At 38.7% G+C, this 26,910-nt stretch overlaps 1 protein-coding gene across 6 annotated transcripts in view; it reads right to left on the bottom strand.

Annotated features, from left to right (window-relative positions):
• Window positions 1–26,910, bottom strand: part of LOC121876392 (cyclin-dependent kinase 9-like) — a 56,286-nt gene that overhangs the window by 21,007 nt on the left and 8,369 nt on the right. For 5 of the 6 annotated variants that reach the window (XM_042381465.1, XM_042381467.1, XM_042381468.1 and 2 more), the window contains 4 exons: window positions 23,756–23,837; window positions 22,692–22,782; window positions 9,954–9,989; window positions 843–961 (listed from right to left, as the gene is read on the bottom strand). In XM_042381465.1, coding sequence (XP_042237399.1) covers window positions 843–961; window positions 9,954–9,989; window positions 22,692–22,782; window positions 23,756–23,837 — 328 coding nt within the window. The remainder of the gene's footprint in view (window positions 1–842; window positions 962–9,953; window positions 9,990–22,691; window positions 22,783–23,755; window positions 23,838–26,910) is intronic. The other variant, XM_042381466.1, reaches the window with a different exon arrangement.

Here is a 26,910-nt window from a genome sequence, read left to right as displayed (position 1 = left end):
CCTTCGGACTGCTGAACTTTATCAATAAACTGTTAGTTATTATTGTTACTCACCTCACACCACCCACACCCACGACCGCACTCTAACTACCATGGACATAAATTTTTATTTTTAAGTTTTTATCTTTTGATAGTTGCAATTAAATGCCAGGTAGCGACGTGTCCTATTATTACGTATTTGAGTAATTATTAGATGTTTTAATTGCCTGTATGTTGGCCTGGCGAGTAAATGCAAGGCATAAACATACGTAGGTATAAAGCTAGACGTCGCATTCTGGACTTTATCACAAAAACTTTTTTAGAAAAAAAAAAACGGTTTTTTTTTTCCACATTCTGTATGAACAATTGTGTGCGCACATAACAGACTAAAAGAAATTTAATAAAAATAATCATAAATAAAATTAAAGAATGAAATACCACATTGCCAGTAGGCGAGAGACTGGAGGGGCTAAGATCTCCACCGTCACCCCCTCCTACCACAATCTGGGTGACTCAGGCGGTAATAATGTTTTTATTATCTTTATGTTTTTGACCTATGATCATCATTTTTTTTTTCACATTCTGCATGAACAACTGTGTGTGCATGTAACAGAGAAAAAGAACTTGAATAAAAATACGTACTATATCTGCTCGATATTACAAGTTGAAAAATAACAACAACACAACTCAAAGGTTGGCCCAGTAGCGGGAGAGGTCAGGTGATTTAGTGAAGGTGGTTGGCAACCTCCCAAGTCCACACACATGTTCATAATATTGCTGATGGCAATAACAAGAAAATATTTCAGTCTTGGGGCATAATTATAAGTACTACAGTAATAACAGGTTTAGAGGTTTATTACTTACCTTTTTAATTTCACCTAAATTAAATTTTACGTTGACATTGGAGAGCAAGCCAGCCAAGTCGTGTTCACAAAATTCAAACACCAGGAAGAATGTAGAAAGACTGGACATGTGAGGGGTTGCTGATGGGAAATAAAACAACTGTTATCAATAAATCTATTCAATATCTGGGTCTATTTTGAACCAGTTCCTGGATCAAATTTGTTATCTATTTGATAGAAGAAAACATTTTAACTTTAAATTATATTTAAACAGATCTGTGGATGATCTCCTTTGTTTAAAGATTTGCATTATTTAAGGCAAACACTAAATTCCCAGCCTCTTTAAACCTTTAACCTAAACATTCAAGGCACATTACAATACAGGTACAGTATTTATTATTTAAACTGGCTGAATCACAACACAAAAATTGATGTCACTTAATCCTGCTATAGATATTATTTAAATAAGAAAGTGTTTCTATTTGCTTATGACACAGTATAATGAACATATAAAGATTTTAGTTCAAAATCAGTTTCTGGTAATACTACAAAGACTGAGAAACAAAATAGAAGTGAGTTACTACATTAACCTCTTGCCTTATTAACCCAAGTTAACTCCAAAAAAAATTACGCATTTTTTTTTCACGAGTTAACTCGTGGTGCTCCCAGTTTCCACATACAGGCGCCTCCAGGCCTGAGTATACTTGTGCTATTTGATTTGTTCCATTTTCTATCAATGGGTGGCAGCTCAAGACTTGCTAGAGCCAATCAACCAATGAGTACCACATTTCCAGAGCATCAAAAGAAGCATATTTTCTCAGTGTTTTCACCCCTAGTATGTCCAGTGATAACAATTCGGTTGATAGTAGTGATGAGTGTATTGATATAGATGAACCTGGGAGTGAGTGCAGTGACAATGATATGGATACTGACAGTGAAAGTTCAGACTCATTTACTGACACTAAAGTCCACCTGACATTCTAGGTGGAAAAGATCAAACTTATCTCTTCTCCTAGTTCAGTCCTCCCCACATTTACATACTGTACTTTCACAGGCGATGCTACTGTAAATTATACTTCAAATCCAGATAATACAGCAGTTGCAATATTTCAACATAATTTTTTATGATGATCTTGTTACTGTTATTGTAACAGAGATGATCAGTGTTTGCAGTAACTGCCAGCATCTAGGAATAATGGTAAAAACAAGTGGTACTCTACCCACAGTGATGAAATTCATGTTTTCCTTGGTATTACTATATTATCTTACAGATTATTTTAAGGAAACCTGATTACAGTTGTATTGGTATAGGAATACTTTATCTTCACCATTTGTCCAACAAGTCATGCCATACAGAAGAATTTGTACCATTAAACAATACTGTACTTGTCCTTTGCAAACAATGAAGATTATGATCCTGAGTCTCTCCCAAATCCAAAGCTGAATAAAATATGGCCGATTTATAATAACCTGGAGAAAATTTATGGATCTTTATACCCGAGAGAGAAATAAGCATTGATGAAAGTCTCTTGTACAAAGGGAGACTAGGTTGGGTACAATATATTCCTTAGAATGTGCATTTTCAGTATCAAGACCTATATATTTTGTGAGTCATAAAATGTGTATGTTTAGAATTTTATCATATACAGCTCCTCCCAGACTTACGACCACCCGCACTTACGACCTGCCTCGGTCGTACCAAAATTTTGTCAAATTACGTATTTTCGAATCCCAACGTCAGTACAGTCAAAATTTTTGTTTGTAATTCACTTTAAAATGGCTGGCAAGCTTAAAAGTGAGAGTTTTGTGGTGCTGAGAAGAAAAAGAGACACCCACTTTAGATTTTCTATGTATTATTTAAGCATTTTCGACTTACGACCATTTCGACTTACGACCTGGATTTGGGTCCCTAACCCCGTCCTAAGTCGGGGAGGAGCTGTAACTGTACACAGGAGAGCGCACAGAGTTTGATGAGGATTATAAAATCTACCAGTTTCCTCTTGTGAAATTTTGACACTCATGAGACCCTAGATGAATAATGGATATGTCTTACTGTTGACAACTTTTAAGATACAGTACCACAACTTACTGATCTACTTATACAAAATCACACTGACATATATGGCACCGTCAAGGCAACTAGAAAAGAAATGCCAATGGACATGAGAAAAGTAAAACAGAAGGCGAAATTTTTGCTTAGCAAAGAGGGAAGGCGATTGCAATGCATTGGAAAGATAACAAGGACATAAGCTTGCTCTCAACAGTTTACAATGCAGAAATGGTAGATGTGGAAAAAAGAGGTGTAGTAAAATCTAAACCAAAACTAGTAATGGACTACAGGAAAGCCTCCGATAATGACGGTTTTACTAACGACGATTCATATTTAAGACCCTGGTTAATTTAGGCCCCATTTTAATTTACACCATTATATTCGTTGTATTTACGACAAAAATAGAATAAAAAATAAAATAAAATTACATTTTCATATAAATAATAACTAAATCCCGATATGTACCATTATTATACAAATAAAAAAACAAAAACACGCCTTGCGCACGGAGGCTGCTGGGCTTGTGAGTGGTGACATCAGCATCACTAGTATCAACAGTCGCAGCTGGCGGGCCCTTTGTTTTCACGCATCTTAACAGGAAAAGGAGAAAAACTTTCTCAGGTTTCTTACGGCATTTTTGCGTCCCTATTCAACATGAGCAAGTGATGGTAGTGTTGTTTCAAAAGCTAAAAGAAAGTGTATATGCTTAGCCGAGAAACTAGATGTGTTACGACATGAAAATGGTGAGAGGTCTGTGGATATTGTATGGAGGAGGAGGAGGCAGCCGCAGAGTTTCAGTGACTCGACACCCTTCTCCTCTGCTCCCACCCTCCTCCTCCTCTCCCGCCCTCCTCCTCCTCTCCCACTATCCTCCGCTCCCACCCTCCTCCTCCTATCCTGCCCTCCTCAGCTCCCACCCACCTCTGCTCCACCATCCTCCTCCTTCGCTCCCACCATCCTCCTCCTTCGCTCCCGCCATCCTCCTCCTTCGCTCCACTGCCCACCACACACTCGCTCTACCACCTCCGCCCATCAGTGAATACCAATAAAAACTTAGTACTGTAGTTCTATACACTATTTTCTACAGAAATGACAATGATTTTCTGTATAAGTATCTTTTTTCATGGGCCAAAGGGAGGCTCAGGAATGTAACTCCCGTATTTTATCTATTTTTTATGGGTAAAATTGATCCGCTTAACGTTGTTTCACATAACGCCGCGTTTTCAGGAATGTAACCCCGACGTTAAGCGAGGACGCCCTGTACATGTACGCCTTCAGCTATCAGGCAGACACTTTCCAGATATTATTCCTCCTCCATAAAGAAAAACAATCCGACAAAGGTGTATTTTGTGTGTACAGGTAGTTGAAAGCGAGATGCATCTGGAAAGAGAACTAGACGAGAGAGCAAGTATTTTTGCCCTGATTGTGAAGTGACACTGTGTAGCACCTTGTTTTCACATATACCATACAGTACTGTACACAGTAAAACCCGTAAATAAATACTATTTTGTATGCTCTATAATTTTTCTAGTAAACTGTTATCTTATATTAGATTTATACGCATTTTTTGTGCACTTATATTATTACATTTGAAAGGGATAAACGATATGCATCCTGCTTGCTTTTATGCTTGTTTCTGCATGGGGTGTTTTATGTACTACAATATTATGTAACTGCATGAGAATACTTTTTATGCATGTGATTGATGTGATGTTCTATATATACAGCATATTGTATGACAGAAAATCTTTCAAGGTTTATACATTTATAACAAGCTTTCTGCATGTTCAGTCACAGTCAAAGGTAATCGCCCACCCCTCCTCCTACCATATCCTCAAGGACGGGTCACAAGAAGGTGGGGGTGGTATTTATAGGGGAGGATTAGAGGGGGCAGACTAGGTAAAGTAGGAGGGCACAAGTCAAGAGCCACATACTCATATGTAGCGAGAGTGTATGTGGTCTTACAATTATCTTTAACACCTGAAGAAGGAGTCAAAGTTGGTGGATGTAGCTAGATGTTCATTGCCTTGCTGACCCTGGCAGTTGGTTGGCCTAAAGCTCAAACAAGAAGGTGTCTGGGAGGGTGAAGGGGAGGTGTCACATGGCCTTTCTGTTTGGGAGGTTTATCCAGTGTTTGTACAGGGGGAAACCGGGGACCGGGAAACCTGTGGTGTTTGGTAGTGAGGGTCACACTGTATAACACCCTTCTCACGTGTGTCCGGGCCGAGGCTCGAACCCTTGACGCATTGGTGAGAGTTATGCTCGTTACCGCTGTACCACCAACACCAACAATATTAATTAATAAAAAAAATAAGAATGATTTATTGGATAGAATGTGTCTTGTCCACCATGTAATATGTTTAATAGAATTACAAAAACCAATGCAAGGTGACAGGGTGGTAATGGCCATGGTGTTTGGCCACTGCTCCACACCCAGCCCTACATGGATGCTAAAGAATGTCGATAGGTGAGTCGCTGGCAAATTATCAGTTTGAGTGTCTGGCTACAATGTGACAGAAATTGCATGGGAGGTTGGGGGTCACTGTGAGACATTGATTAACCTGCTGGGAGGAGTCTGGTAACTTGGGAAACTGACTAATTTTGGGTGTGTAATATTAACAAAACATATTTGAACTCTTAATTCCTATAAATTATATAATTTTAGGCTGGGGAGACCGTGATTGACAGGTGAAGAGAACACTGGACGGGCTATTAGGATTCTGTATGACCTGTGTTGGTAAATATTAAAAATAAATGTAATTTCCTCCCTCGTATTCAATATTTCTCCTCATATTATTATAAATATCTAATTACTGTTGTCTAAATCCTGAACCACAACCTGAAAAAATTATAAATAAAGGAATGGATGAAACATAATAGTAATCATAAAATAAGGATCCTTACCCCTGTATCTATTTCTCTTTCAAGCATGTAAACCTAAGATAATACTGTAGAGTGGGGAAAAATTTACATCCATCCTTCCCTTCCTGGTTTCATGAATTTCCATATTTTCTTCAACCCCCTCCCTCTCTGATGAACAATTTGCATTACATACCGCCCTCCCACACCCCCCAACACACGGCCCTCCCCCACATTGACCATTCTCCCTCTCCACCCCACGCGACCTACCGTGCAGAAAGGAGTCGGCCAGGTGCAAGAGTAAGGTGGTGGAGTGGATGAATACCTTTGACAGCGACTGAACCATATAACTAATAGTCTAGTTGTAAAGCTACGTTGTCTGCCACTGTATTTATGTTTTTTTCTTCTTCATATATAAGCTGTTTCTTTAAATTTTCAAACATTTATAGTCATGTTTGTTTTGTGCTTGGATGGTGTTATATAATGAACAAAGATTAAATTCCTCAGTGAGATGTACATAACAGTACAGTATTTCCAAGCTGCATATTTTATAATTTTGTCAGCAAATTTTCAAAAATTTTAAATTTTTATGTTGACAGCTAGAAGAATAAATTTCATTCACAGTAAGAAATTCAGTACATGTACATAAATGTGACACATCTGTTAAGTTGTCACTTTACGAAAATAACAAGACTAAGTATTAGAAAGTAGCACTTACATTACTTTATTAGAAATACAGTGAACCTTCAAAGATCCGGACTAAAAGGGGGGGACCAACTGTCCGGAAGGCCGATTGTCCGGATTTTCAGGTGAATAATAAATGAAATACTGTACAGTAAGATCTTGCATTTCGCGAGTAATATAGACTGGAAAAATTGCGCCAAATTCAAATTCGCCGAATGCAAATACATAAACCAATGGGAAAAATAACAATATAGACTGGCCACTCTACATCAATCTCTGATTTTCCTGTTTATAACCAACAAATGATACAAATTTTGCAGATAAAGATAAATCATTATTTTAAACAATGCATAAACCCTTAAAAAATACAGTAGCATTTACCGATTTGCCAAAACTTGATGAGCTTGGGTGGTGTTGGATATCCGAGGCTGGGGATGAGCAGGCTAGCTGGAGCCACCTCCCCGGCTCTCCTGGTTCAAATCCTAGGAAGTCCTCGGTGGTAATATCTGGCAAATCCTGTTCCCTCCTCCACCTCTTCTCCAACATTGATGTTCTGGAGTGCATCGCTAACACGTCGGCGTCGTGTGAGGTACCGTGTGATTAGTGACTGCTGACGTTCATTTATCTTTCGCTGGTATCTTGGCATAAATGTGTTGATGGCCTCCACTTTGCTCACCAGTGATGCACGCTCATTCTCGGACAATTCTTCAACCAGTTCTTGGAGGTTCAAACAAGTGCTCAGTATCAGGGACATCTTGCTGGCTGTGATCTTGCGTTCCTCTTCAGCGTCGCCTTCACCTGCCTCGTCAGATGACTCATCAGCCACATCTTCCAGCATTTCTTCATCATTCTCCTTAAGCATCTCGTTGATCCGTTGTGCATCCACCTCACGGAAATCAGGTGCTGGGGCACTCCTTGCACTTTCTACTGCAGCTTCTAAGAAATCCGCCTGATGCTGCACAACTGACCTTGCATTACTCAGGTGTGTGAAGACGGGTTTCCAAGCATGTTTAATGGTTGCCAATGTGATTTTGTTCCATACGGCTACCATGTGGTCCACAGCATGTCGGATATGAAATTGCTTCCAGAATTGCTTGACAGAGAGCACATTCTGTTGAGTGATGTCACTAAGAGAGTTGCTAGCAGGGTCTTGCGGCAAGGTGGGGGAGTTGCCAGAGGTGCCGACTGAAGCAGGGTCTCCCACATCGCTATCATTAGCGTTGTTGATTTCGTTCACTTCATCTTGAAACTCTGTGGCTTTCCTCATTCTGTCGTGAACTGCCTTATAGTAAAGCAACTTCACGTTGGCAATTATTTCTTGATCAAGTGGTTGCAGTATGGAGGTTGTATTGGAGGGCAGGAACACCACCTGAACATTAGGATGTCTACCAACCAGATACAGGGCATGGCCAGGAGCAATGTCCATAAATAGAAGCACTTTAAAATCTAATTTCAAGTTCCGGCAGTTACGTCATGAGTCGGGCACAAATCACTCATCAAACCACACGTGGGAAATATTTCGCGTCATGTAGCCCTTGTGATTTTGTTTCCAATACACATTCAAGTTAATCATGTCAAAATTGCGGTAGGCACGAGGCTTCTTTGATCGGTAGATAACTAAGGGCTTCATCTTATGCTGACCTGATGCATTTGTGGTTAGTAAAGCAGTGAATCGGTCTTTAGCCATCTTTACCCAAATGCCTGTTTCATCACAATTATAAATTTGATCCAATGAGTATCTACCTTCTTCTACAAGTTGCTTTGCTATCTCTGGAAATGAACTTGCAGCCACCTCTTCTGCAGACGAAACTTCTCCACGGTATCGTGCATATTTCACACCACAACGTCTCTTTAAGTTTGCCAGCCAGCCAACAGAAGCACCAAATTGAAGGGGATTATTTATGTTTTTCTTGCGACATATTACAGCATAAAAGATAGAGGGCTTGGTCTCGAATTTGTGATCCATCAACACTTGCATTTTCTGTCACACGGCGGGCAAGCCACTTGCTCAAAAAATTTTCTGTCATAGCCATCAGCCTGGTTTTCTCAGAGGATTCATACACAACTCTATTTGACGCACCAACATTTCCACCAAAGAACTTCTTTGCCACTCCTAAAGAATTCTCTATTTCCCCTTTCTTTGCCTTTATTGACCTGATTGTGCTTTCCGGAAAACAAGTAATCTTTCTTATCTCACTAATTTTTAGGCCTTCCTCAAGTAACTTAATCACACGCTGGTTATCTTGCATCGAGTACTTGGCAAACTTAATTCCCTTACGATAGACCCGTTTCTCCTTTTCCTTATTTGGCCGCTTAGGTGAGTCTGTCCCACCCCCACCAGCACCAGTGGGACACCCAGTAAAGGTAAAGGCCATTATCTTGACACGACAGGTAGTAACGCCACCAAAAAAAGCACACAACAGCAGCCCGGGCGGTCGATAGGAAGGTGCGGGAATAACTGGAATAACCGGTATGACGTCATTCAAGACGGTGGCCAGCGTTCAGCTAGCTGGATCTCGTGAAACTCACAATATTTTACGCCAAATATAATACTTGGTTACATTAGGTAGTGCTCACGAAATTCAAAAACGCGAAATGAAATAACGCGAAATGTGAGATCTTACCGTAAGAAACACCAAATATACAGCACTAATGTTGTGATAAACAAATTACTGTATATAAACCAGGCATTTACCCATGATAACATAATAAGAAACATTGTGTCATTACTAGAGTCAATGAAATAATATTCCCACAAACAACAATTGTCAACTCTGTGTATGTTTCCCACCTCCTCGGGCACCTGTGTCCAAGCAACTGACGGGTCAAGCAGCGCCCACGGGCCTAAAATGTTCTTTGCTCTGGTTTAGGAATGCTTCTTAGGGAAACTTCTAGGAGGCTTCTTAGCCCAGAACCCCCAAATTTTTTGTCCGGATCTTCCGAAATCCGGATTTCCCAGGTCAGGATCTTTGAGGCTTTACTGTACAGTACAGTATATCACATCACAATACTTTATTTCATGTTTTATGGAATTGTGCATCTAATGTATTTTTGTTTTTACTAAGTACAGTACTGTGCTGTACTACAAGTTATAAAAATGTACATCTTTTTATTTACTTTTTTGTATACTGTACAGTAATTCCTGAGATATCTCGGGATAATATTTACAGTATAATTTTTGACTGTGTAATTATTTCATAAATAATAAACTATACAACAAGATATTTTATGTTACTTTGTCCATATGTAGAGATTTCAAAATACAAGTACAAGAACCAATTAGATTCGTTATAGCATACTGTACTGTACCGTAGTAATAAAAAAAATTTATGACTTTTGGGGATAAATGCATAAGGCAAGAGGTTAATAATTCCCATAACTCTGAGAAAATATATCCTTACACTTCACCTGTGTGCTGTCATGGAAGGGTCGATTTATTAATGAAATTTAGTAAAAACAAAACAAAAATGGTTAATGTACAGTAAAGAGATTTTTAGTTACCAGGCCCAGAATAATTTATATAATGAGGCAAAAACTTACCTTTTGCTGGCTTTTGAAGTCCTGGGGGTGGTGGACCTATGAGAATACATGAATCAGCAATAGGCTTTTATATATCTAATACATAAGAATAAATACTCCAAGAGAACAAATGTATTTGCCGCCAAAACATATCAATATTATGTGCACACAGGGCAAACAAACCATTTTTTGCAGAGGAAGAGATCAGACAAGTGTCACTCAAATCAATTCAATAAGGTGTTCCCTTGCCATACAGGGATTTTTGTTTTAGGGTGATGGACTAGGAGAGGTACAGTCAGCATAAAATCATTCTGCACCCCTGGATACGATGGCTCTCGCAACGAACACTGCGAGACTGACGCCATGTATTGGTAGGGTTGGTACCTCTGATTGTGTGATTCATTGTAAAACTTATGTGCTGTTATTCCTTTTATCATGTGTAGTAACCACAGAGAAATTATCAGGAATACATATAAAACCCATAGCACTAAAACCAGATAATGTCACAGCATTATATAGTATACCGTAGTACTATGTTTAGTCACCCACATACGGTAGAAATGGCAGGCACTCTAGAAACTGAGGTGCTGTATAGGAATTTCACATACTATGAGATACAACGAGATGGTGTAAATACTCATGATTATAACCACTATCTGAGAAAGTGATGAGAAGTGGCATAATACAAGACCTCATCCAGAAAAAACAATACGAAACATAAGTAACGTAAGAAAGTTATACAATATTACGCATAGGTAACTGAGCTATTGGAAAGATGTGAGTTAAGAAACATGCTATATCTCTTTAATATGTCACAATATATGATAAGAATAGGGGGTTGACCGGGGGTAACTGGTAGTAAAATTCACAAAGCAAAAACATTGTCAGTGCTATTTAACAGTGTAGCAAAGAATTTCGCCAGAGGATGTGTGCTCGTTTAAAAGAATGTAATGAATCCGTTAGAAACGGAGCAGTTTCTATCTGCAAAGGGCAGACCATCAGAGCAAACAGCAGGAGTTTTAATAGGCCAAACTCCAGTCATATTTATGTTAGTCATTATGAAGACCTCAGAGAGAACACACGCAACAATCATAGCACTTCATGGAGAGGGCCTGAGCAACGGTGCGATTGCTAGGCGGCTCGGTGTTTGCAAGCGCACCGTAGCCTCATGAATAAAGCGCCACGACGATACAAGACAGACCCTGCATCAGGTTGGAGCCTGCACACCACAGACATTCAGAAACAGACAACACTGCAATGACCTCCATGCCCATATACCCACAAAGAAGCCACACCTGACTGAGGTAGACATGGAAAGGCACCTGGAGTATGTTAGAGTATGCAGAAAAGCCAACTTGTTTCTGGGAAGACGTTGTGTACTGCAACGAGAAGACGTTCACCACGGATGAGACGACGACTACCAGAGTTTGGCGCAGACGCAACGGACGGTAACACTCTCTCACCCCTCTCTCTCACTCACTCTTTCTCACTGTATTAGAAATATCTACAGCTTAGTTATAGGTTCAGGTAGTTAATTGGAGATATGAAGGAGATACTGAATGGAACCTTTATGTTACACATGTCACACATCTGTAGTCGCCAATATTTAGGAAATCAAAGGTAATGTCACACATGTGGAATCGTCTACCACATAGTTAATACCAGGATGGCAACATAATTATGTTTTGTCATCAGTCCCTTTTATGCATTTTCCCAGTTATGAAGCAGGACATGTGGTTGGAACCCAGAGAAGTGGCAGAGTCAGTGCTGGTGTATTCGGCTGGACTCTTGCAAGACAACTCTCCCATACACACGAGTAATGTTGTCAAGAGTTGGTTTCAGAACCACCCACATGTTAGGCTTCTGCCATATCCTCCAAAATCGCCAGACCTCAACCCCACAGAAAACGTCTGGGCAGAAATGGTCAAGACAGGTCGGCTAAACAACATCCCCAGCCATAGCCAAGAACTGTTAATTGCTGATGCAAAGATGGTATGGGAGGATATGGAAGGCATCGGCCAGGCCTTGATCCAGAACTTGTGTGCGTCCATGCCTAACAGGCTAAATTGTCATTGACGTAGGGGATGCCTACACTAAAATATTGATAGAAATAAAATTACAATCACAAATTACACGTGTTTACCTATCATAGGTTACATAAGGTTAGGTTATTTGAACATTTATTATGTGAGAATCAATGAATGCAATTCCTGTGTTTATACACTATGGTTGTAATATATACCTCATCTTCCATCTGCCATGGATATCAACCTCATTTTGTGCACCCAAAAAGTGTTCACCTTGAAATAACATGCGACCATACCAGCCGCGACCCTTCTACTGCATATCATTAACCTATGCTAGAACCTTACCAGCTTGTCTAAGACATGACTGGGTGTTTACGTCTGTTACACTAATACAGTGGTCCCTCGGTTAACGAATGGTTCGATTAACAAAATTTCGGTTAACGAATTACCTCCCATAAGGAACTTCAATTCGGTTAACGAACAAAACTTGGATTAATGAAATCCTTACGACAAACACGTTTTGTTGTGAGCATCAGCTGAAGGGCTAGTCTGCCAATACAATAATCAGTTCTATGTTTACATTCGTTTCCAGTGAAGTAAATATCAAGAAAGAGGTCTCTGAATATTTCTGCATTTTTTATATTAAAATTATTGGTCATTCTGAAATTTAGTTAACATATTGATAATATATACAGTACAGGGAACAGAGTTTGTGCGCCCATCAGCTGATTGAGTCACCAAACAACGCTTCTCAGTTTAACTTTGTTTACAGTGGAGTGAACATCGAGTTTGTTGGTGTCTTGAATATTTTTGCATTTTTACATTAAAATTATTGGTCATTCTGAAATTTAGTTAACATTTTGATAACATACAGTGCAGAAATTATTATGAAACACGAAGAAGGCATTAGAACCAATGCAGTCTGTAAAGAATATGGCATGTCAACATCGACTGCCTCTACAATCAGCTGTTTTATATGTAAACAAAGCTGCCGGGAATACGACATACACACCTCAAAGTAAGTTAAAATACAATATTCTATTGTTTTGTATTTATTATTGTACAGTATACTGTACACTACAGTACTGTATTTAGTTTATATTTAGTGTTTTGTTTATTCTATTACCTGTGTACAGTACTCTGTATGTATACTTTTCTGTGAGTTGGAACCAATTACACAATATCCCATTGTAATAATAGATTCGGTTAACGAAATTTTCGGTTAACGAACGACTCTGTGGAACGAATTGTGTTCGTTAACCGAGGGACCACTGTATAACTATTGACACAAGCACACGGCGTGACCTCATAAACATAAATATATTTTTTCACCAAAGTTTCTAAACTTTACAATAATTATGTAAGTATTAACATATTTACGATGTTTCTTTTTTTCTGTTTAATAGTTTATGGTGGTATGATATTGCTCAAAGCAGGGCATCTAGCACAGTGGACTTTTTCACAAAACACTGTGTTCTTGCAGAAGGGACAAGGTCTCTGGGCATATTTATTTGCCTGTGTTGAGGGCAGCAAACTTTGGAAGTAGTAAGGAGAGAGTGTGTGTAGGTGGCAGGGTCTATGCTTCCCCTCACTTCACTCTCCGTCTCCAGATCACACCTTGCCTAACAGCATCATCATCTGACTCGAGAGAAGGCCACTCGCATAGGTAGATCAATGAGTTTGACCTGTGACGGGTTAACGACTTCGGACACGGTAGGTATCGTTCACTGACCTTCATTTCTTGTAAACAAACTCACAAGTGATGATAATAATAGTGGCAATGATGGTAATTTTGACTTAGGGTGAAGTAGTAATGGTAATTGGGGACTGGTTAGAGGTGGTACTAGAAAGCACAAGTAATACATACGGGTATTTTTTAGGCTTTATTAAAATTTGTATCTGACACTAAGCTGCATCGCCACTTATCCCTCACTGACTGATAGTTTCACTAAACATTAGGTTTTCAGGAACGCAACCCCTTTGTTAAACGAGGGATACCTGTATTGATAAGAAAATTAATTGTCATTCATCCTCTGAAGGTATTGTATTTTTTAGGCACCAAGGAATAAAATATTAAACATTAAAAATTTCCATCCAATGCCTATTTGGTACTTAAGAAAAAAAGGTAAAATTTTGATAAATTGCTAACTTCGAGAGCAACGGTTCCCAAACATGGGGTCGCTAGATGCATCATAAGGGGGTCGAATAGAGCTCATAGGGTCACTGGGGTCCCATGGAGGTTATGGGGTTGCTGGAGTCACCTAGGTTTTGCAAATGTCACATGCGATTTTTCCTTTTTTAGTTCAGGTGTCAAGGACTGAAGGACTTGGCCAGCAGGTCAGCGTCAGGTCAGGTCAAGTCAGGCTTGCCCTGATAACATGTTTCACAACATAAGTTCCACATTCCTACCTTTGAACTATTCTTAGCTAAGTTCACTCTACTTCCCATGGATGCAGACAGAAGATTTCAATGATTAGATTCCCTGAGTTGCTTTCCGATTCTTTTGATTTTGTTCAGTTTCCGTTCAAGATAGATGTAAAACAGTGTGGATGTTTTACACTAAAAATGGTAGAATTACAGGCTGACAATGAGGCAAGGGTGAATTTTAATAACTATGATGACACATCAAACTTTTGGATTACTGTACTTTATCAGAGACATTCAGCGGTTAAAAATGAAGCTATCAAAGTTCTGGTACAATTTTGAAGCACATATGTCTGTGAAGAAGCTTTCTCGTGAATGGTGTTTATGAAAATTTATTACTGTAACCCTATACTGTACTGTACTGTATCAAACTTCAACTTAGAAAATTATATGCTATGTTACTTAACCTCATATACCCCCAGGTATAGAAAATTAATCAGATGATGGCGTACATGTGTCAGATACAGTTGCAGTATACGACACATGACAGAGATGTAACTTAAAAAATTGTATGTTATGTTGTTAATCATATAATTATACCCCAGTTAACAGAAAAATTATTAAATGATAATGTACATGTCACATATGAATTATGTAACTTGTATTGAAAATTAATTAAATGATGATGCCCTTATGTCAGACACAAAATATAACAGCTGTAACTAAGAAAATTATATGTTATGTTACTTAACCCTTTGAGTGCATATTTAAATTTTGAGCTAGTTCCCTTCGGCGTATCAATTATCCATAAAAATGAAACTCGCATTTCAACATTTGTCACTACTTTTTTAATATTAAGTGAGGGAATATTTTTTGCCTCTGGCACAAAATTTCTCTGAGAGTTGTTGAGCTTTCAGAAATTTTACAATTTCCGTAAAAAAATTAAAATACCGTACACGTATTAGTAAATTTGTCATCCCGTAAAATGTACTTAATAGGATCAAAATAAGTCAATAAACAGCTAATGTACTTGTTTATTATAAAACATCATACGAACAATAAGAAATTGCATTCTTTTCATTATAAACAAAAAAAATTCTTTATACAAAATATTGAAAACTAAATTGCTATTTCTTACATTTTTTTTCCAAATTCCCTCTAACTATTTATTTTATTTGCAATTACAGTATGGCATGGAAGAGAAAAAATTTAATACAGTATGTACTGAAAATTATTCTCTTATAGTAATTACTAATATGTATATACAGCAGTTACATCTGACATTGGTGTGATATTTCTCAAAGCAAGGAACAGCTCACAAGGGAGGTTTATCAACACATTGTCCACAGTGGTACTAAGTTGTATGTTTTCACCTGCACTGTTCTTTTCCTGCTTTTGCACACTTCTCAGGCAGAATGCTACACAATACACAATTTGATCGATGTGATTTATCCTCATGTTAGGAAAGTGGCAATACCATAATATCAGTAAATGAAAAAAATAAGAACCTATGACATACAGAAGAATTGAACCATAAATCAAAAAAATGATGCAAAAGACACGAGAGTTAAAAGGCAACGTCAGGGTTAAAGGGATCACCAGTGCCACACAGCAGCTGATTTCAAGGTCACTACAGCTGTTCACTTCTCCCCACTTTTCTATTGCTACTGCATTCTTAACAGATTTATAAATTAATAACAATTTGGCTATGAGTATCGGAGGACAACACAGTACAGCCACTCCTTGACTTACGACCACCCGGACAAACGACCGCCCCAGTCGTACCAAAATTTTTTCAAATTACGTATTTTCTAGTACCGACATTGGTGATCGCACTGTGTACTGACAAAATTTTCATTTGTAATTCCCTTTAAAATGGCTGGCAAGCTTAAAAGTGAAAGTTCTCGTGGTGCTGAGAAGAAAAAGAGACACACATTTTAGATTTTCTATGTATTATTTTCGCATTTTCGACTTACGACCAATTCAACTTACGACCTGGATTTGGGTCCCTAACCCCGTCGTAAGTCGAGGAGTGGTTGTATATTATTTGGAAGTAAAAGAAATCAAGTGCAAACATCATAAACAAGAATGATAAACAAAAGATATGTGATAAACAAAGCAAACACCAGAATTTTAATTATTCTTGCCATCTCATTAGTAAACACTGTTCGTATTAAGCTTATACCCAGTATTAGTATATCAAGTGAAAAATACTAAACTAATGAATACATATGTGTGAAGTATAATGACTTAAAAGTTTTAAGTCATTATACTTCACATATATTTTAAGTTAAAACATCAATACATTTATATAATTACACGTATACTAGAATCGCAGCGCAACTTCCCGTGTGCGGAGTCAGCTGATGAGCATGTAAACGCTGAGCTGTAGTGGTGTTTCTCACACATCCATCTGAGGCGCCGACTTTGAAAACTAGAGGATATTCCCACTCTTCAGACCGTAGAGAAAAGTTTCTCTGACTCCATGGGGTACGGTAAATCCGCTTTTCGCACCCAGTGGTAATAAATATTCAGGCGGATATATCCACTTATCACACTCACAGGGTTGACTACGTAATTATACCCCCAGTCATAGAACATTAAATGACGATATAAACATGTTTCCGCCAGTGTTTAAAGACTTCTCAACTATGTAATACATATTCCATATATCTTTTTACAGTTAATACATACAAAAAATACACTGTATGTCGGTATTTACTTTAAGAATAAATACCATTGGTCATTTAACAATCTGCAATTGTCTGGTTTAGTGATCTTCAACTCACTGGGAAAAATTCAGGAGGGAAGTCCAAAAAATGGGGATTCTGTGCTCCAAGTGGGCATCTCTACTGGGCAGGCATTGTGGGTGTATATGAGCAGGTGTGAGAGCATGACGGACAGTAGCGGAAAGGAAGGGGTGGATTGGGTGGGCGGATGGTAGAGGATTCATGATGTAGCGGCAAAGCACGAGAGAGAGGGAACCTGTCTGCCTCTCCCACCTTCACCGCCGTACCCGATAGCATATGCCAAGTGCCGACTCCTAAAAATTGCCTCGGTGAATAATATCTACATATTTGAATACAATAAATAGTAAAGTAAGTGTATAATTATGTAAATGTAAGTTATTTTATGTAAGTGATGTCTGAAACTCACCGCTTTCCATTTAGAATTGCCACATGCAAGTCAATAAAAAAAATTTGTTTGAATTCCATTTTCCTATCCAGCATTATATATTATGAGTCTAATATTAATATAAGATGGAAATAACAAAATTATGAGGTGTAAAATAAATACCAAGTGTGATACTGTATGTATCCCAGCCCACTCAGAGATCGTTGCCATGTTGTACAGTAACATCTTGTATTTTGTGAGTAATAATAGACTGGAAAAATTTTGCCAAATTCCAATTCGCCAAATGCAAATACATAAACTAAGGGGAAAAATAACCTCAAAATTATACAAATTTTGCCTTTATTGACCTGATTGTACTTTCCGGAAACTAGTTTTTAAGCCTTCCTCAAGTAACTTAATCACACGCTGGTTATCCTGCATCAAGTACTTGGCAAACTTAACTCCCTTACGATAAGGAAAAGGAGAACCGGGACGCTTCTCCTTTCCTTATTTGGCCGCTTAGATGAGTCTGTCCCACCAGCACCAGTAGGACCCCCAGTAGAGGTAGAGGCCATTATCTTGACTCGACAGGTGGCAGCACCACCCAAAAAAGCACACACTAGCAGCCCGGGCGGTCGCTAGGATAGCTCGGGCCACAACGCGAGAGTTGCATTCTTGTAAACCTCTTTTACGTTCACCACCAGCAATTCGATCACCAGAACACTTCTTGAAAACATTCTTCTTACCTTGTCTTTCCATATTCATCACTAACACAACAAAATTGGAGAAAACAGCGAAAATCACGGAGCAATCAACAAAAACCGCACGATTCAACTGATCACGTGATGTAAACAGAGAGCGCTGGTATAAACCGTAATTAGTCCTCACTGCGAAACATTCTTTTTACTTATTCTTTTCATACAGTATTTATGGGTAACAGCTAAATTTGCAAAAAAAAAAAAGGAAATTTACAGAGTACCTCTCAAAAAACACTTCACAAACAAAAGACACAAATCAATTGAACCTGTGGTGTCGAACATGAACTGTAAACATTGCATAACCCCGCGCCACGCTTAAAACATTGAGGATGGAATCATGTTATAGCCAACATTCGTATGCAAAAGTTCACATTTTACAAACAGCATTCCCCTATTCATCAATCGCGTTACAACCAATTCGGGTTGACAAAACACGCATTGTAGCAGAAATGACTGTAAGTGGTATGAGGGCTGCGACGTCATTCAAGATGGTGGCCAGCATTCAGTTGGCCGGATATCGCGAAATTCACGATATATGAAACAGCCAACCTGAATTTTAGAGATCATTATCTAGCTTTTCCAGAAAAAACAAGTTGCATGACCCGGTGTCAAGGAATAGTCCGAGAAGACCGGACAGCTCGCCAGCTACACTGGCTAACCATTACCCTGGAATACGATCTGCAAATCGATTAACATCCAGGTTCCCAATTACTGCTGGGTAGACAAAGTCAAATGGCATAAAGAAACTTGCCCAAAGTTTCACCCTGCCCGGGGATCAAACCCGGGTCCACTCTCTTGCGCGGCGAACGTGCTGACCATTACGTCACACACACGTGCTGACCACACGATAAACCCTCGCCAACCGCAGATTCCAGGTTTCCACGGTTTTTACTCTGTATACCATTTCACCAACCACAGCATTGAATTTTGAGTATCCATGGATTAGAGTGACGTCTTTATCCCTCCACAGTCTAATGTATTCCTCCGTAAATGATGAGGCATGAATAAAAATAATATTAATAAATCAAATAAAAATACTGCATTGCCAATGGCAATCATTTTACTAAGGACACAGAAGACAGAATCACGCTCCCTCGCCCAAGATCGTAGGCAACTCCTGCAGATGTAAGATAAGTTTATTCTCTTCACTTTTTTGACCATATAATAATCATTCCTCTTATTTTACTTGAACAATTGCATGTGCATGCAACAGTAAAACAAAAATTAGTTAGGCTTTGATGAGTGTTATCTGGTGCCATGGAACCTAACCCCTTACCGGTATTTCCCATAAGCCTTTAATCTTGCCAACAAAGGGTTTCTTCAGGAACCTAAACCCTGTGGTTGTTGGCAAGGGACTCTCTCTCTCTCTCTCTCACTCTCTCTCTGGATGGACAACAGCACTAGATGTAAAATGCTTGGGAACCCCTGTTTTAGAGCAAACAAATGCTTTCTAAAGGTAAAACAACTTCTCAACAAGGAAATGAGCCATATCTAGAATATTCTTCACCTAGAATTGACTTGTATTGCTGTGTCATCATGAACTGGCTGTCCATTTTATCTTCTGCATGCAGTTTCCTCTTTCAAGCCTAGGATTTGGATACAGCTCTTTTACTACCCATCTGGAAGCCTTTTACCTGCAGAAATATTAGGGAATGCCAGAAAAAAGCTTGGCAGACCAATATGATAGAGGGAGTGTTACAAGACAGGTGTATAATGAGGTAGGAAAGGGCTAAGTCCACATACCCTTAACATGAATATTGTACAGTACACCGACCTCTTGTTTTACGCGGGGGTTACATTCTTGAAAACCACCGCTTAATTAAAAAATGCGTAAATTAAACATAATTTTCCCATAAGAATACATGTAAATGGTACAGGTTAGGGGAACCATCTTACACCATACAGGGTAACTCACAATAAATATTCTTTTACCTTACTCATTCATAAAGAAAAAACAGTTAATAATGGAAAAACAATAGTAAACACATCTTAAAGAACACTTACATTGACGACTGGTGACTTCTACTTGACAAAGGTGGCGTAGTGGAGGGTTGAGGAGGGAGGCAACTGAGGCGGGGGAGAGGGTATGAGTGAGTCGGTGGCTGAGGTAGGTTATGGTCTGGTGATGCCTCATGTCAATGGCTGAGGTGCGTTTCTGTCAGAATTCTTGAAATATGAGAGCAATGACTTTTGGGTGGCTTTCATTTAGTTTTCTCGCAGGATTTCTTTGTAGCACTGCATAGGCGAATGCACATTTCTACTCACTTTTGAGCTACGATCACTATTTATATCGTCTTCGTCTATAATAGCCAAAACACGTTAATTAAAGTGATTGCCTCTGTCAACCGCTTTGCTGTTAGAGTTCGAACGACCTCAGGCTCCTCTTTCTTGTCTGCTTCCTCTTCTTCCTGCTTTTTTTCTAAATCAAGCAAATCTTGTGGCGAAAGTTCTTCTTTATGTGAGTCTAATAACTCCTGCATGTCATCTAACTCCACCTCTTCAAGACCTACTTTCTTAGCCAAACTCACAATGTTTTCTCTGGTTTTACACAGATCACTTTCAACACTAAAACCTCTAAAGTCATACACAAGATGCGGACATAGTTTTTTCCAAACTCCATTCATACACGAAAGACTAACTTTGTCCCATGCCTCACCAACAAACATTATAGTCTCTAAAGTTAAAAGATTTCCAGAATTCTTTCACAGTCATTTTATCATCATCAGTAGCCTTCACTACAGCATCAAATGCTTTGTTGAGATAATAAGCCTTAAACTTACTAACCACTCCTTGATCCACAAGCTGAATGAGGGATGTCGTATTCAGTGGAAGATAGACAATTTGAATGTTTTCACAAAGATCTTAAATTGAAGGTGGATGTCCGGGGGCGTTATCCACTCGCAATAATATTTTAAAAGAAAGATTCTCACGTTCACAATATTCACGTAACTCATCCTCCAGCTTTGACACAACATAATCACAGAAAAGACAACCAGTAATCCACCCCTTGTTATTTGAGAAGTAGTGAACTGGTAAGAGATGTTTAGAATAACCCTTGAGAGCACGTGGGTTTATGGAGTGGTACGCCATCATCACTTGTTTTAATTGTATTCACCTTCAGCATTACCTCCAGACAATAAGGTATAACGATCCTAAACGGCCTTGAAGCCTGGTGCTTGATTTTTCCTCGCGAGAGATATACGTTCGTGATGGCATTCTCTTCCAAAATAGTTTCATCCATATTGAAAGTAGCCTCCCTCCTCAACAATACCCTTCAGAGTTCCGACAAATTGCTCGGCAGCCACGGCATTGGCAGATGCAGCCTCCCCACTCATCTTGATGTTGTGACACCAGTATCTTCAACTGAAGTTAGAGAACCAGCCAGAACTAGCACTGAATGGTTTCACTGGTCCTTCTTCATCCTTCTGCTTCTCTTCATGGATTGCATGCGCTTTTGCCCTGGCTAGGAACATGCTGACTGGTACGTTGTGCTGATTTTGATCTTCAATCCACGTACTCAGCATCCTTTCCATATGCTCCATTGTAGAACTCCCAGCATAAGTGGTTTTCGTTGCACTTGCAGATGTCCCTGACTGAGCACTGTTCTTTATCTTCTCAGCATTGTCTCAAATGGTACGAACAGTGCTCTCACTTAAACCAAGCACGCGGTCAACACACGCTCTCCTCTATGAAGGCAGGTGTTTACATCTAATTTCACGTCCAATGCGATTGTTTTTGTGCCTTTTTAATTTTAGGCGCCCCAGAGTAGGCAGTTGGACATTTTCCAGACATGCTCAATGGGGAAAACGGTGTTTAACACTAAAAAGGTACGTGATAAACACACAATGAAAATGAAAGCAGAGAGAAAAAGTAGTGCTAGTGTGAACTGAGAAAGCAATATGCGGGAAGCTTGCTGGACGTGGTCACAGTTGTTGTACAGAATACTTCATTATCATCATTATCTTCATCATTAGTAGTATTAATCTCTATTATTTCATTATTATAATAATTATTATTATTAATAATAATATTAAAATCGTTGATGTTGATATAACTGCGACTTTATAGTAATAACTTACAAACACCTCACCAGGCATCACACGTGACTCCACTGCCAGGCGACCTGGCAAATACTAACGACAAATTTAAACTGTCTTGATCACGTTATTTAGAAAATAGGTGCGCGTAAATTAGCTTTTGGTATTAATTGAACAATCACGTTGTTCCAAAAATGCTTAAATCAAACGTGAGTTACCTGTATACTGTAATGTAAGAAGAACAGATATTTATGGATATTTCAAAATGCTGTCTTAGCTCTTATTTAGTGCCTCCTGTGTTTCTTTACAACAGACAAATGCTAAGATTCATACTCCACTCACAACAAAAACAATGCACAGCTCTCAATAAACACCATAACAACAGATTATTCTGAAAATCACTAAATAGACACTGTACTGTATGTGAACTTCACTCATATGACAGATTCTGGAACTAACCTTTTGTACGAGCTATTTCCAGAAGGTTTACAACATTGTCATGTCTGAGTAACTTCAAGATTCTGATCTCTCGTAGCGCTGTGATGGGGAACTGAAAGAAGGGCGATAAATGTAAAAACAGGCATACTGTACTGTATCTCTTTTTTATATAAACAACAAACCTTCCATAAGTCAGTTTCTAAATTCAATTCAAGGTTACAAACAAGAGTCTTTACACATCACTTCTGTTTAGACCCGGTGGGCTTTTATTGGGTATTACTGTATTCTGGAACAAGTTAACCAGGAACTTTAGAAAATTTTTGTATAGTACAAGATGACTTTTTTCTTATCTCAAGGAAATCCCCAAAAGTGTAAAACATTTGCAAGTTTTTTACTACTGTACTGTATTATTTGGGTGACTTTCTCATCCTGAACACTAATCTAAAGGTTTGTGTATCCACCACCTAGTGGGTGTCCATTAGGTAAATATAGGAACATTCCTCAGTGTAGCTAGGTAGGTTAGGTTGATTCATCTTATCTCTGATAAATCATACTTTATGGCAGTTGCTGTCTAGTGTTCCTTTGTGTGGAACAGATGCTAGGAAGTATTATTGTATATGAAACGGTACTCATGTCATCAATGAAAATGTTTTCTGCAGGACACATTAGTACAAAAAAGTCACCAACATTACAAAAATTGCAAATCCACCTGATTTGCTGTGAATTTCATGAGGTAGGAAGTAATCACATTCTATACAAAAAAAATTTGAACTTCCAGGTTAACCTGTACACACATTCCAGAGAATTACCTTTTACTGTACCAGATATAAACCAGTAACTCTATGTTTTCACTATACTAGTTTCACTCAAACACTTATTACAGCAGGTAAAATATATGCTACATAACAACTCCTGAATCATTTTAAGTTACTATATATTCTTGTTTTTTTTCCAATATAACCTGGTTATCACAATTTTCACATACAGTACAGGATAAATAAGTTTCAAGACTCATTATTAACAAGCACAGCAATAACTATTCCTAATTAATTCTTATTTACAAAAATTCTTAGGAAATGACTCACCCCTTCTTTCTCGTTTTCCATGAGAATCTTCTTAAGTGCCACAACTTTGCCTGTTCGTCTATCACGGGCTTTGAACACTTCACTGAAACAGATTAAAGGATGTACTGTACTGTATTGTGATCTATGCATCATAAAGACAAAAAAAAAATCAAATACCCCTGTGTTATACTATATACTGTACTATACATACAGTATTACGTTTGAAATTTTTTATGTTTAATTGAACACTGCAGGTATGCAAGCACTTGACAAGATATACATCACCACACACACTCTCATTAGTCAATACCACATCCTCTTAAATTTGCAAAGCTCTATGCTGTACAGTACTAATGCTGTTTATGAAAATTTGTCAACATAAATACAGCATGCCCTGACAATTCGCAGACCTCAATTATTCGTTGATGACACCCGAGATGTACCCAAGAATGTCTAAGGGTAGTTTTAAAGTTGCCGGCATTTTTGCGGCCGGGACAGGAAGTCATTCATTCTAGAGACAGTAAATTCTTTTACTTGTATTGTATATGTGAGAGTCTACCCTCAAGTCAACTCTGTGCTTTGTTATTAAAGTTAATCTAATAACAAAGTACGGAGTTGACTTGAGGGTAGACTCACATTTTTTTCTAAATTTGTTGTTTTGTTTTTTATTATTTATGAGAGGATTTTCCCATTATTATTTATTTGTACAGTAATCCCGTGTTTTTTGCTGGGGTTTTTATCGCGGTTTTGACCATTAGCGTTTTTTTTTTTTTTAATTATATACGTACTGTATATATAAAATATCCTTTAAAAATAACAAATTTATTTTCGCACCATTTTCAATATTCCCGTGTGGTGTGGCAAACAGACACCACCCTTTCCCGCCTCAGACACCCGCTGCTCCGAGGAGCCTCAGTCCACACGTGCCTACCGTACTGTGAACACTACTGTGATTACCTCTTCTGTTTGTCCTCCCATGTGCATTCCACATGGCTCCGGAACGTATGCCAGCCTCATCAAAGGAAAATATTACTAGCAAAGACTCTAAAGTGACCAAGAGATCAAGAATAGTGATGACCTTAATGGAAGAAACAGTTTATTGGACAAGCTCAGAGTTGGTATGAGCTATGTCAGAATACAAGTCTTCAAGTGGAGCAATGTGGGTGGAAGAGGACTGGCTGGCTGGCATGACTGCGTGAGTGCGGGCAGATGCCAGGACAGCAGGGAGAGGCTGGCAATGCGTTTTTTTTTTTTTTTCTTCGGGTATTAGCCCACCCGGGCACAGGTCACTGACCCACATTGGGGCCTGGGGGGGGCGAAAATATAATAATAATAATAATTCATAGTAAATAAAATTTATAATTAAAAGTAAAATAAAATATTAATGGTAATAATAATAATAATCACAACACTGTGATAATAATAATAATAATAAATATAAAGAAATACAAGAATGAAAAAATCAACAGTGAGAAATGCTTTATGTATGTTGTTTCGTCATGTAAGAGAAACAATTGAGACCCTGCAATTGTGTGTAAATGAGGCAGAAAGACAGATCAGCAACCTTGGACTTGGTCACAATTTTCGTGATGCCATATGGCAGCAGGGTCCACCATTAGGCAACACATTACGCTTCCAATATCTTCCCAGGCGGTAGTACCTCCCTATTTGATAGCTGCCTACTACCTCAGCGAAATATAACATTTTTTATTTACTTGTAAATAAATATTTTTTGTACATAACTGTGTTTAAGTTTTTCCATTATTATACTACAATATGATTAGTTTCAAATAATGATGTGACCACTGGGCCGTGAGTGGAGAGCATAGTGTGGTTAAGTGCATGACCTACCTGAGCTGTTTGGTGGCCACAGGTACAGTGATTCCTAAAAAGTGTATTCGCGGTTTTGGCTTTTCGCGGGGGTTTCAGGAATGTAATTCCCGCAAAAAACACGGGATTACTGTACTGAATGTGTTTTGGGAATGTTTGTGTCTCTCTCTACAAACACACACATACAGTGATATCCCTGCTAGCTGGAACAATTGGTGCAGAGCACTTCCAGGAATGAGAGATTTCCAGGTAACGAGACGATTCTCTCGAACCCAGAAAAATATCCCTCATCCCTTGAATTTTCTGTGTAACGGAAAAAATTTCTCAGAATTTCCAGAAAATGCGCCTGATTTTCATCTCTCACACATTGAAAAAACTCCAACATCCCCGGAATTTTCCAGAAAATTTCGGCTTTGGGAACGATTTTACGAGAAAATTTCAATTCCAGCTATCGGAGAGTTCCGGGTTTGAGGGATTCCAGCTAACAGAGATATTACGATACAATACAGGTAAAAAAATAATTGTCCTAAGGGCAAACACATAAAGGGAATATACATTTCTTTGTACACGACTAAAAAAAGTACAGACCGTCAGCAAATGTCATTCGCGGATTTGGATATTCACGGCCATTTTGAGAACCTAACCCCGCACATTTTAATTTAGTAGATGTGATTATTAAGGAAGTCATCCCACTGAGAGGTATATCTCTTGATCAGACGAAATAAATTGCGCTTGCCAGGTGGATGACACTTGCCATAACGGCCTATACCCGGGCAGCGGAACGAGGCTTTTAAAGGGACCTTAACGCTAAGGCCCTGCTGCCAGGACACAGATTAAAGGAAATTATAAAAGTAATAATAAGGATCAATATTATTATTATTATTAAACCAACAATTAGAAGTGTTTCTAAAGGACTGAGTGGCCATATGATCAGTCATTCATAGCAAGATAAAGTGTACATCGGGTTAGCGCATAGATGCCAACAACTGGTCGAGGAGAACTAGCAAAAAAAAAAAAGGGAAATCAGAAGATAACTCAAACTGTCTTGGAGGGCAACATTGGACAAATGAGGGGAGATTAAAACCAGCAGAGGGCAGCTAAGTACTGTGTTTTTTTGTTTTTTTAAATACCGGGTAGGTGTAGATCTGTACACAGTCTGCACCCCCCAACAACAGCAACAACCATGAGGAGTTTGACATGTGATTACTGCAGGGTGACGACGGATGTAGATGGTACAGACCTGACCAATACAGAGTTTAGGACGATACAAGTTGCCGTAAAGCATGAAGGCTGCTGCTGGTATTGCCCAGATTGCATAGTCAAGGTGAAAGATGCAATTGCAAGCC

This window comes from Homarus americanus, unplaced genomic scaffold, assembly GCF_018991925.1.
Source record: "Homarus americanus isolate GMGI-L3 unplaced genomic scaffold, GMGI_Hamer_2.0 scaffold34921, whole genome shotgun sequence".
Lineage (NCBI taxonomy): Eukaryota > Metazoa > Arthropoda > Malacostraca > Decapoda > Nephropidae > Homarus > Homarus americanus.
Note: the sequence above shows the minus strand (reverse complement) of the source record. Positions and strands in the feature narration are given on the sequence as shown.